Source organism: Dermacentor variabilis, chromosome 7, assembly GCF_050947875.1.
Source record: "Dermacentor variabilis isolate Ectoservices chromosome 7, ASM5094787v1, whole genome shotgun sequence".
Taxonomy (NCBI): domain Eukaryota; kingdom Metazoa; phylum Arthropoda; class Arachnida; order Ixodida; family Ixodidae; genus Dermacentor; species Dermacentor variabilis.
In genome coordinates, this window is record NC_134574.1 from 82,414,216 (window position 1) to 82,427,095 (window position 12,880).

At 44.9% G+C, this 12,880-nt stretch overlaps 1 protein-coding gene across 5 annotated transcripts in view; it reads right to left on the reverse strand.

Moving 5' to 3' along the window:
* Positions 1-12,880, reverse strand: part of LOC142586882 (uncharacterized) — a 42,480-nt gene that overhangs the window by 18,126 nt on the left and 11,474 nt on the right. For 3 of the 5 annotated variants that reach the window (XR_012829277.1, XR_012829274.1, XM_075697762.1), the window contains exons 2-3: positions 6,438-6,571; positions 6,306-6,379 (exon numbers count right to left, since the gene is read on the reverse strand). Coding sequence is in view for 1 of the 5 variants with exons in the window: in XM_075697762.1 (XP_075553877.1) it covers positions 6,306-6,379; positions 6,438-6,571 (208 nt within the window). In the remaining 4 variants the exon portion in view is untranslated. The remainder of the gene's footprint in view (positions 1-6,305; positions 6,380-6,437; positions 6,572-12,880) is intronic. The other 2 variants (XR_012829276.1, XR_012829275.1) reach the window with 2 other exon arrangements.

Sequence of the window (12,880 nt, forward strand, 5' to 3'; positions counted from 1 at the left end):
GCGCGGCAGCGCCACTGGGCGGTGCCGTTGTTGTCCATGCACGCCTCTGACAGGACTAAAATTTATTATGAGCTTGTCCATTTCAAAGCGCTCTCGTGCTTGGCAGCCTTTGGGACAGTGCACATTTAATTTTATATCCTAATATACCGTCGTTAAACCCTCCCCCTCCCCCCCACTCACACCCAAATGAGCCTCGTCTGTACTATGAATGCAGCGCTGAGGCAACTACATGCTGTTCTGTCGAATTGGCAGCGCGCCCCCGCACAGGGGAATGTGGTGGGGCACTATTCCCCCTCTTGTCTCCCTCCGTCGCGGTCGCTCGAAGAAAGCGGTGGGGGCTAGCTACTGCGGGGTAGCGCGTGGCGTTTACGGCAATTTATTCACTCACCTTTCCTCGTTCCTGTCCTTCTAGGCATAGCTAGCATACCGACAGCTGGCGTGAGTGCTTGAACTCTTGTCTGTTCTTGTCAGCGCACTGCTGTCGTGAAAGGTGCTCTCTTGCGGTCTCCATTCTAACGGCGAAGCCCACATCTCAATGTACGAAGCAAAGTAGCCTCAGGTTATTGTGGTTGTTAGAAAGAATTTTAGGCAAAGGCAAAAATTAAAAAAAACGTCAGCGTTCGTGGCCACCGCCTTCGATTTGGGATGAACTCGGAAACACAGGCATGAGGATCGCACAAAGGTTTGTTTGTGCGCATTTGTTTTGCGCATGGTTTGAATTTTCCAAGGTGCCAGATAGACTAAATTAGTAAAGGGCGCTTTATGTTGTGTGCGTTTTAGGAGCATCATTATTTCAGTGAACTAAATTTCAGGATACTGTTGCCTTAAAAATTATGTGCGGCTGCTCAGGTGCCTTTATTTGTCACATTGTGTGCATTAGTGTGTATAAAAGCGTTCAAGTTCTCACATTTTCAAAAGTTTTGTTGCTTCCATAAGGTTGCTTTCTTTCCCATTCACATTGCTCTGCGTTGTATTAATTTGTTGATTTTAGACGGCCTCCAGCTCAGTGTGTGGTGGCGATGCCAATATTATGTTGCGTTTGTCTGCATTGGGGCAGTGATGCACGGATCATACGTATAGGTTGATTAGAAGTTCAAACGAGCTGTTTATGTCTAATCATGATATTTCCAATGTGATAATATATATATTTTCAATACACCTTATTTAAATCAATACATTTTCATATAACCGCATGACCATTGTCAAGTTCCCCGTAGTGGCGCAACGCAATTACTTCATGAAAAAGGCAATCGAAAATAAAATAGCGATCTTCACTAGTGGAAAATGTTTCTATCATAATATATAAGCGACGACCCGAAAACACGACTTAAATCTCCTCTCCTATTTTATTTCTTTTTTGCCCGCATGAATTTGGGCGCTGATAAATTTCTGATGTATTAAATTCTTACGCAGTAGAACGCTGTGAGCTGGATTGGCAATTCTTTTATGCTTTATTAGGATGAATTCTACAAACTGCTGCCAAGCCTAGCACTATCACCCGGTATATACATTGTTACGGGGATGTTGCAAGTGTAGAAAAACTACATCTACAATATATATACAGGATCAGTCAAAATAGTTAAGATGACTGACCGCTAACAACACGCAGCAGCCAGCGTCTACGATCTTCTTCTTTCTCTCTCTCTTCTTTCATCCATCCCTAACAGGACCCCCGGGTGGCGAAGCACCGTCTCTGTGCATGGCAGGCGAAGAATTTTGAGCGAAGTATGGCTTGTGCCACGAAACATTCAAGACGCCGACAGGCGTCTGACTTGAGGACGCATTAAAGTGTTGCGGTGAAATGTCGCAATTTACGTCGTTAACTTGGCGTAGGACTTCATAAGGCTCTGCGTAGCGAGAGAGAAGCTTCTGGGAGAGGCCAACCCGACCATATGGTGCCAGAGAAGCACCCAAGCACCTGGTGCGAACTTAACATCGCGATGGCAGCGGTCGTAACGCTTTTTGTATATGCTGCGAGACTTATAAATGAGGTCGGCCATGTGAGCGCGATCGATGACTTCATGAGCGTACTCAGTTGCAACGGGCGGTACAGAAGGTAGGATGGTGTCAAACGGCAGGGTGGGGTCGCGACCATACAAGAGATAAAAGTGCAAGTATCCTGCGATGTCATGTCGGGACGAGTTATACGCGAACGTCAAGTAAGCCAGCGTGACGTCCCAGTCGCGGTGATCGTTGGAGACGTACGTCGACAGCGTCTCTGTGACTGTTCGGTTGAGACGTTCCATTAGGCTGTTTATTTGTGGGTGGAAGGGGTACAGCTTGTGCTCAGTGGCACAAGAGCGAAGGAGGTCGTCAACAACTCGAGATAAGAACGAGCGGCCACGGTCTGTGAGTAACTGTCGAGGTGCACCATGGTGGAGAATGACGCTGTGGAGAAGAAAATGGGCGACGTCAGTAGCTGAACTAGTCGGCAGCGCCTTTGTTATCGCGAAGCGTGTCGCGTAATTCGTAGCGACGACGATCCACTTGTTCCCTCTATTCGTTGTCAGAAAAGGGCCAAGCAGGTCAAGGCGTACGCGGAGGAATAGTTCAGAGGGAACTTCAATGGGATGGAGTCGTCCGACAGGTGCCAGGGGAGGTTTCATCCGGCGCTGACACAATTCGCAAGTTGCGACATAACGACGCACAGAGCGATCGAGACCTGGCCAGAAGAACCAGCGTCGTACGAGGTCCTAAGTAAGACCTCGTAGTTACGACTCCAAAGTGTCCCGCCGTCGGTGCATCGTGAAGTTGTTCGAGAACGACGGGACGCAGATGACGAGGAAGGACAAGAAGCAACTCAGGACCGTCAGGGTTGACATTGCGGTAGTAGGGGATACCGTCATGCAGCACGAACATGCGGCACGGGCCGTCGGTGCTACCTGATTGCACTTCGGCGATGACGGACTGTAAGGATGCGTCGCGTGTTGTTCAGTGCACATGTCGGTCACGTCAGTCAAAGCCATCACGCAGGTCACCGACTCATGCGCAACAGTATCGGAAGGATCCACGGGGTGACGCGGTGGCAGTCAGTGTCCTTGGACACTGAATGAAAATTCCTGGAGCCGCAATACCCAGCGACCAAGCCGTCTAGTCGGGTCCCGTAGGGAAGGCAGCCTGCAGAGTGCATGGTAGTCTGTGGCGACCGAAAACATGCGGCCGTACAATTTTGGCCGGAACTTGGCGATACCCAAAACTAAAGCAAGCAGTCCCGCTCGGTGATGAAGTAATTTCTCTCGGCAGGTGACAACAGGCGGCTCACGTAAGCTATAACGCACTCGGCACCATTCTGGTGTTGGGTGTAAAAAGCGCCGATGCCATAGCCCCTTGGGTGAGTGTGGACTTCAGTCGGGGCAGACGGATCAAAGTGGGCAAGTATGGGAGGGGTGGTTAGAAACCTGATGAGAGCCGCGAACGCGGAAGCCTGCTCCGGGCCCCATGAAAACGGCGTGTTCTTCTTTAGAAGATCTGTCAAAGGCTGAGCAACGTCGACGAAGTGTTTGATGAAACGGCTAGAGTGAGAACACAGGCCGACGAAGCAGCGCGCGTCAGAGGCAGAACGTGGCACAGGGAAACTGTGTACGGTGCGAAATTTTTCCCGGTCTGATTGGACACCGGATGCGTCAACTAGGTGTCCCAAAACGGCGATCTGACGGCGCCCCAATTGACAATTCGTGGAGTTCAGTTGAAGGCCGGCTTTTCGGAACCGCAAGAATTGCAGCGAGTCGGGTAACGTGGCTACTGAACGTGGGAGAAAAAAAAAACAATAACGTCGTCAAGGTAACAACGATAGGTGGATCATTTCTAGCCCCGCAGAAGAGAGTCCAGCATACGTTCAAATGTTGCAGGATGATTGCATAGGCCAAAGGGCATGCCTTTGAACTGATATAAGCCATCCGACGTGATGAAGGCCGTCTTCTTGCCGTCAATTTCATCAACTGAAATCTGCCAGTAGCAGGACCGAAGATGGATGATCGAGAAGTATTGAGCCCCGTGGAAGCAGTTCAAGGCGTCATCGATACGTGGTAGTGGGTAGACGTCTTTTCTCGTGATCTTCTTTAAGTGGCAATAATCAATGCAAATGCGCCACGTACTATCTTTCTTTTTCACAAGAATGACAGGCGAAGCCTGAGAGCTGGGTTCTGGCTCGATGACCCCTTTGCGCAGCATTTCGTCCACTTCTAATTAGATTACTCGACCTTCAGCATGCGATACACGATAGAGACGCCGACGAATAGGATTCGTGTATCTAGTGCTTATACGGGGGTGAACAAGAGATGTTTGGCCTAAAGGCCTATCTCTGAAATCAAAGGTGCCACTGTGCAATTCAAGCAGGAGGCGTATGTCCATGGCCTGTGCAGAGCTGAGGTCAGGTGCAATCATTTTCGCGAAGTCATCCGTTAAGAAACCAGAGCTGTCAGCTGCAATTGGCGCTAATAAGCCATTCTCGCATTCTCGACATTCACACTCACACTGTGAAATTCGCAACCACTAGAAACGCTGTCCAAAGACATGCCGCCCGGAAGCACTTGAGTGCACAGGCTGAAATTCAGAAGCGGTAGCATGACGTCGTTATCAGTAACCGTGACTAACGCACGTGGAACAGCAACGTGCCGTTTCAAAATTACGTCCATGACGGGGCGAAGCACATATTCACCGTCAGGAACCCGTGGCAGGGCGGTGAAAGTGACGTACGTAACTGCCTCGCGAGACAGACACACATCTTGGAGCGAGCACAAGCGCGGTAGGGTGGTACTCGGAGCGTCGGCGCGTTCTGGCAGTTCTAATTGAAGAACGCCGGTCGTGCAGTCGATGAGAGCAGAATGAGTGGATAAAAAGTCGAATCTAATGATAACATCGTGAGGACAGTTGTCGATCACAGCAAAGAGAACAGAAGTAGCGCGGCCGGCTATGCTTAAACGCGCACTAAAGATTTCAAGAACAACCAGCAGGCCGCCGTCGGCTACACGAAGCACTCGGGCAGCTGCTTGGGTGAAGAACTTCTTTAAACGTCTACGTAGGCTAGCACTCATCACAAATGCGTGGACTCCGATGTCGACGGGTGCTTGGAGAGGTACGCCGTCTATTTTAACGTCAATTACACTCCTTGTTGGCACAGACAGAGGATTGGCTGCAGCAGTCGGCAATGCAGTTTTGTGGAGAATAGTTGCAGCAAGTGGAGAGTAGTTGGAATAAGTGAGTGAGTGAGAATAATGCGGCAAGTGGAGAATAATTTCGTGTGTTCTGCATGACGTTTCTACAGTTTACAGTCGAGCCGCCTGACGTAGCCACTTCTCGTGTTTTTCTAGCCTTCCGTGGTGGGCGCAGTACGTCTAGAACTGCAGCGTCCTGCGCTCTACACAGTTGCGCAGGAGTGGTGACCACACATCGCTACGGAACTTCCCAAATAACAACATGAGCCGGTTTTGGCACTTGGAAGGGCAGTCAACAAGGGATCCGAATGTACTGTGATTGTTCCGCAAATATATATTTCCCTATAATTCTTCCGGAGCTAATTAAAAAAGAACGCTACTAGAAATTTTTCTTTTACTTTTTTCGCTTGTTTTTTTTTGTCCTTGGCAATTATTTGTCCTTTCCTGTGCTTCTTTCAAGCGCGAGTCCATTTCACGTAGCTCCTTGTTTGCAATGTAAATGAGAGGTGTATCTCACAGGCGTACATGTACCATACCCCTTAATTCAATTCTCGTTTGTGAGCGTAGGCGTTTTATGTCGAATGAGGGAATTATTCACATTTGTACTGGTAAATATACACCCTCTGATTTGTCTAATAAGGTTATCTTGGGTTGGATGGATACCCCCCCCCCCCCCGAAAAGAATCCTGGGTACGTGCCTGCTGAAGCTGGCGGACAAATTGAGGCACAAGGCGGGTGTAAGAGGCTGCGTAGATAGATAGATAGATAGATAGATAGATAGATAGATAGATAGATAGATAGATAGATAGATAGATAGATAGATAGATAGATAGATAGATAGATAGATAGATAGATAGATAGATAGATAGATAGATAGATAGATAGATAGATAGATAGATAGATAGATAGATAGATAGATAGATAGATAGATAGATAGATAGATAGATAGATAGATAGATAGATAGATAGATAGATAGATAGACATTCAATACGGCTGATCTCTGTATATTGAGTTGATAGTCTGCAACCTTCGCATGAAATTGCCAAATTTAAAAAAATTAAATTTGGCACATCTCTGCTCCATTTAACTTCTAACTTTCCTAATCATGTCATATTCAAAATAAAGAAAAATATGTTAGCTTTTCTGCGTACCTCGGCTGAAGATCTGCATCACGTGTTTGTCTTGTTTTCTAAACAGTCCCTCCAGCTTCATAACAGTCCAATGCCTAATAAAGAAGGAGAAGATGCAGTGCAACAATTTTGTAGGAAATATGAAGGCCTTACCTTTTCTCTTCGTAAAATGATCGTGTGAAAAAAATGCTTTTGTTTGAGATGCTCTTCATGTGGTCGAATTTACACATTGCATGTTCCATAGCCGACGTATTGTATGTCCATATATTATCTTTAGTTCCTAGAAACTGCAAGAATAGATGTACATTTATTACTGAACGCGTGTTCAGCTGAACCCAAGAACCAAATGTTAAAATTGGGCAATATGATTGTGTTTATCTGACCACTGCTCTGTTATATACATTTATCATCAATATATCTTTCAATTTATATCTGCTAACAGAGTTAATATTTATGGAATGTGAAATTTCAATATGAAAATATGATGAGGCAATCCGCCTAATCACCTGGGGTTCCTTAAGGGCACCGAACGAACTAAAGCTTCTGTAGAATACAGAGTGAGCGAGCGTCATTAACAATGTTTTTGATTCACCAAGAGAGCAGGAGGGAGGTCAAAGAAGCTACAGCAAAATGAGAACATAGCAAACGCGTACACTAGTTAAGCGCAAGAAAACATTTGCAGCATGCTATGCTACTGTAAAACGTGAAGATAGTGTATTAAGTGACACGATAGGAGGGGTAAAATTTCTTGCAAGACATAAGGAATCACAAATTGAAGTAAACCAGTGGCGCTGTACATCGACCTCCTAAATTATTCATGCGAGCACCTAATCCAGTAGCTAAAGGTTATTTCGTCCTTTCTTTCTGTCTCTCTTTCTTTTCGTCTTTACTCCTGTATTTCATTTTTTCGTTCATTCTTTCTAATTCTAATTTGTTTTTTTCTTTCCTTCATTTATTCTTTCCGTCGTTTCTTCATTCATATTCAGAAATTATGTATGCGCGTGTTTACGTGATATGAGCCATTCCTGATCATTATAGCTATTCTCTTACTGGACTAGACGCCGAATTTTTCGGGTATGACCCATTGCAACTAGCTGCTTAAGGCTTTTGTCAAAAAACAAAATATTACAAGTGCATTGTGAAGAGCTTTCCAGGCACAGAATGCCTTCTTCATATCTAATTTTTAGAATGCAGTAATGCCACCTCGTGTCATGAGGTAGCATGTTGAAGACGAAGTAAAAAAAGTAGACGGACTAACACTCAAGTACGCGTCACTGTTTGAATAGGGTTTGAGGGATGCAATAATTTAAGATGTACTGTACTTTATTCACCATTTAGAAATAGTGCCAATCTCATGCGAAATTATCTCAAAGAGAAAGCACACGGCACAGCACACGCAATAGCGTCGACAAAATAACAAGTACATTCACACAACCTAATTAATGAAGTGCAGCAGTACTAAATGCAGAAACATAATTTACAGAGTGCACACATTACTACGACAAAGCACACATTAGCACGACGATGATGTGTAACCTCCAAATATTCATGAACCGCCTAACAAAGGAAACATAAACAAGGAAAAAAATAAAACAGAAACAACATTCATACAGAACGGATTCTGCATAACTACAGATAGAGAACAGGATGTGTAATGGCCGGGTAACGAAAATACCACGTTAAAATAACAAAAAAACTTTGACATGTTCTAATGCACGACGTCACATACTAGAGGGTCATTCCACGCCAAATCAACCAGCGTTTTTTCGACCATCACAGATATAGCTGAAAAAATTTCCACATGTTTGTTAGAGTTCAAAACTCATCCTCCATGTTTATTTTTCCTTGCAAAAATTGTGTAGAATTTTGACGACACTTTGTTTTTCCTGCCAAGCTGAGCTAGACGGCATCAATCAACATTTTTTCTCAAAGACACACTGTGTGATCCACTCCTTCAAATTGCGTTTGTGGCAACCCAAAGATGCGATGTGACTGCAAAAATTGCAAATGTTATAAATATTCGAATACTTCGACTGGTTCTGGCCCTAGCAAAAGCGTGTAAAATTGCACAGTTTGAGTTTTTTTCTCGGAACGTAGAAAAACCTGGAAGTCAAACATAGAATATATACCGGTAGCCCAGTTAACATAGTACAGCTAAAAAATATTTAAAGTATCGAAGCTTTAGCCGTTCGCATGAGAAAAAAATTTAAATTTCCATTTTTTTGCAAAAAGCTCCATATTCAAGGTAAAAAAAGGGGCCTTGGTGGTCGGCCTAAAAATATATGCATTACATCATTAGATAGCCCTACGTGTCTACTATGCATGTGGGAAGTTATAAAAAGGTATTATTTTTTAAACGCAAGAAATTATTTTTTTTAATTATCAGTATGTGGATCACCTAAACAGCGTACATAATGAAGCGTAGCCGTCCTGCAAAGACATATTGGCAACAAAGTGAGCCCAAGGAACTATTCAGGAAGGGGCTTGTGGCTTTTTTATTGTATGCAAACCAAGACAGGCGATTTCCAACGCCGTATCCCTGACTTTTTTTTCCATGGCTACGAAAATTTTATGTCAACCGCGTTTGAATACATTAGCCTGAACATAGCCCGTATCACTTTTATGGCCAAGCAGGTGCCGGCTGTCGAAAAGCTTTAACAGTTCTTGTCTTCGACGAAGACGTGAATGCAACTTTTAGTTGAGAAAGTGACGTCGGCTGAAAATAATGTAAAGACCTGGTTCCGTTAATGCGCATAGCATTCGCAAACCTGGACGACAGTTCGACCTCCCGCTTAGATATTGCACTCTCCGGCAACCAAATTGGTTTTATATGTAAAAGGCTTTCACGTGCCCACTTGTACAGCTCAAACGGTGTCAAAATTTGCCTTGAGAAAGGCCTTTGTAGGCTTGCCTTGGCAGCCAACCGTTTCAGGGTGCCACCCACCCCATCACAGGCACTTTTTCCGTGTGATGTAGCAAAAAAATGCCATGTAGCATCCAAACTAAAATCTTCCTTGTGGTAGCACAGGTTTGCAAAGTTCTTTCTGTTCTTATACTGGGAAGCAGCCCCATCCGAAAAGTAGTGCACATGTTCTACCAGCGGCATGTCTACTTTAAGTTGTTCCATCAGCACCTGCTGAAATGTCGAAACAGCGGCAGTCGTATGGTCGAGGCAGTCGGATATCACCACGTACGATTGCACATGTGGTTCATCAGAAGAGTCCGTCGAGCGAGAGTAGACTACAATCGGGTGTACTGTTGCTTGAGAGTTGTCCCAGTATATTGACTGTGGGGCGCTCTGAATGAGAAAGCTGTAGTTTTCAGAGAAATCCATTATAACTATGGCTTCTGCAGGCGTGAGAGCGGTCTTCAAATTGCGTAGGTGCCGAGCTTGGTGCTTGCTGACAAAGTGATGCGATTTTAAGTCGCTTATCATCTCAAGGAGACGGTCTACGAAGTCATTATGGGTAAACAACATTGTTTCCAAGCGGCACCGCACTCCACTAGCCCACTGACGGACAGAAATACTTGCTGCCAAATCCCGGTTCAGTGCAGGAGAGCTCAATATCAGCGATTTGAGCGACGAATCTCCTGGGCAATTGCTGCATATACCAGTCATACAGCATTCATTCGTTATCTCACACACAGTCATCTGAAGGAGCGAATCGATTGTTTGTAAAATGCCCAAGGACTGCAGCATCAATTTTACATTTTGGTGGTAAATGCAAACACAAACGGAGTGCGTTCCCGGAGCACCGGCAAGTAAACAGTGGCGTGGCCTCAGGTAGGCGAACTTAGAAAAGCCGCACTTCAGCTCTGTGTGACTTTTCTTCCATTCCTCGTGCGCTTCCTTAAGATTCATTAGCAGCAATCTTTTTTGCTTGCCTCGGACGACGTCTTTCTTGCCTGGAAGACAGACGGATGTATGTTCATCCTCATAGAACTTTATTATGCTCCTTATTGTTCTGTCGTCTAGCGGTCTACTTAACTTTGATGTAGGAGAGCCCAAAATTCCTCCCTGTTGCCTAATTTTCATAGCAATGCGAACTTGACTTTCGGATGCACCAAAGTACTCAGAAACTTTCTTTCGGGACCATGAACGAGGCGCCAATGCCAGAAGAGAAATTTTTTTCGACCGTTTTCTTTCTCGTACGAATCGATCTCTCACGTCTTCAAGAAGCTTTTTATAGTCTTCCGCAAGTGCGGTGGTTGGTGCCATTTCATAGGCTACGCTTTGCACTTGAGCATCTTTACTGTCATCATTGGGCAAGGTGCCGCCTGCAACATCCGCTTCTTCCTCATGGCGCTTCCGTTTTCTGCTCGAGGTCCTTCCAGTGCCATCTCGTGATGCAGCACAGCTTGTTGAGGTGGATGCATTCCCTTCAAATGTAGACTCGCATATTGTTTCACAATCTGCCAAGCACTTATTGGCTGCGTCTAACATCGCCCGCATTTGGAAACACCTGACTTTACATTGCGGACAGAGTCTTTCACCAGGAACCAGCCCCAAGAGAGACACTGCTGTAGCGAGGCCCAGAGATATGACCCACGTACCCCGACGGTTTGACCCATGGTCGGAGAAAGGGTCCGAGCACATCTTTGACGCACATAGTGTCGTGAACTTCTTAATATAGACGTAATAATGGTGTGCACATACTGTTTCTAAACTGTCCTTGTCGCTTTTCGCACGCAATACCAGAAGACTCAGTTCACGTTCATCTAGGCTGTCAGTTCTAATCAGGCAGGTCTTTTTCACTTGTGTCGTCTTATGACAGTCTTTGCGTCCCAGTGAGCAGGGCAAAAGGTGTTCATCTGAAAACAGAAAATATATTCACCGATTTGAGGGCTAGATTTTATTTATAATGTGTTGCGTGAATGATGCGAGTGCTCTTTCTGCGTTTAATTTATACTTATTTGTAAATTTCAATTTATGAATGTATGAAACATACCTTGCAAATTTGCAGGATTCTCTGGGGAAATTAAGCGGTCGTGAAGTTCCATGTGCAATTGGAGGATGCTTTACCTGGCACACACCAAGCACAAGCCGCATTGCACTGAAGCGTGCGTCTCTTCGCAATGAAATTCAGATGATCACACCGTCTGCCTTGCGTCAGCGTTGCAGACGATGCTAGCTTTGTCGTCTGGATCCCAGGCCAGCAAGCCTGGGCCGCGGAGCACCGGAGTCAGTGCTCTACCTATATTGACTCTCGCGTCGGAAAAAAGCCGTTGCTGACACGAAAATTCAAAAAATAATTTCTTGCCTTTAAAAAATAATACCTTTTTATAACTTCCCACATGCATAGCAGACACGTAGGGCTATCTAATGATGTAATGCATATATTTTTAGACCGACCACCAAGGCCCCTTTTTTTACCTTGAATATGGAGCTTTTTGCAAAAAAATGGAAATTTAAAATTTTTTCTCATGCGAACGGCTAAAGCTTCGATACTTGAAATATTTTTTAGCTGTACTATGTTAACTGGGCTACCGGCATATATTCTATGTTTGACTTCCAGGTTTTTCTACGTTCCGAGAAAAAAACTCAAACTGTGCAATTTTACACGCTTTTGCTAGGGCCAGAACCAATTGAAGTATTTGAATATTTATAACATTTGCAATTTTTGCAGTCACATCGCATCTTTGGGTTGCCACAAACGCAATTTGAAGGAGTGGATCACACAGTGTGTCTTTGAGAAAAAATGTTGATTTATGCCGTCTAGCTCAGCTTGGCCGGAAAAACAAAAGGTCGTCAAAATTCTACACAATTTTTGCAAGGAAAAATAAACATGGAGGATGTGTTTTGAACTCTAACGAACATGTGGAAATTTTTCCAGCTATATCTGTGATGGTCGAAAAAACGCTGGTTGATTTGGCGTGGAATGACCCTAGAAATAGCGGCAATGGCAGTGCGTCGGCAACGGCGCTGTAATGACGCATGAGCTGACGGTGCAATTACAAACGCATGAGGTCACTAGAATGACAACAGCGTGAAGACAATCACATAGAAAGGGTACAGAGCAGCGTACTTTTCACACACGCATTTACTCAACTCAGCATAGATAGCCTTCTGATCATTCGCCTCAAAATAACGTACATCCCACTCACTGGGGAAGCCTAAGGGTGGAGATGTGGAGATCAAAGCCGCAAGCAAAACAGCTACCTTAACAAGACACGCTTAGTGAACTTAAGCTGCAAATTTCTGCGCCGCTACTTCAACTAGAGCAGAAATGCAGCCTAACACGAACACGATCCAGTTACTGTAGAGACAGGGCTAGCGAAGAGACAGATATTATTTTCTACCGGCCGCATGGATCTAGGTCACAAAAGTCTCGCACAAGCGCATATGCTTCTCGAATGGTCTAGTTTAGGTTCTCCATCTCCATCAGATGAACAATTTGTTGTCACGATGAACGGGTTCAATTTGTCAGATATTTTTTTTCCGCGTATGTATCCATGGCTTTGCCACAGTGCCTCAGCGGACGGGTCGGACATCCGAGCTTTCTTTCATTATATTTCTCAACACTTTCTTTATGGATTATTCCGACAATACAGCTACCTAAATATAGCTACTACATCATGCTGGGCTAGTGATGTGT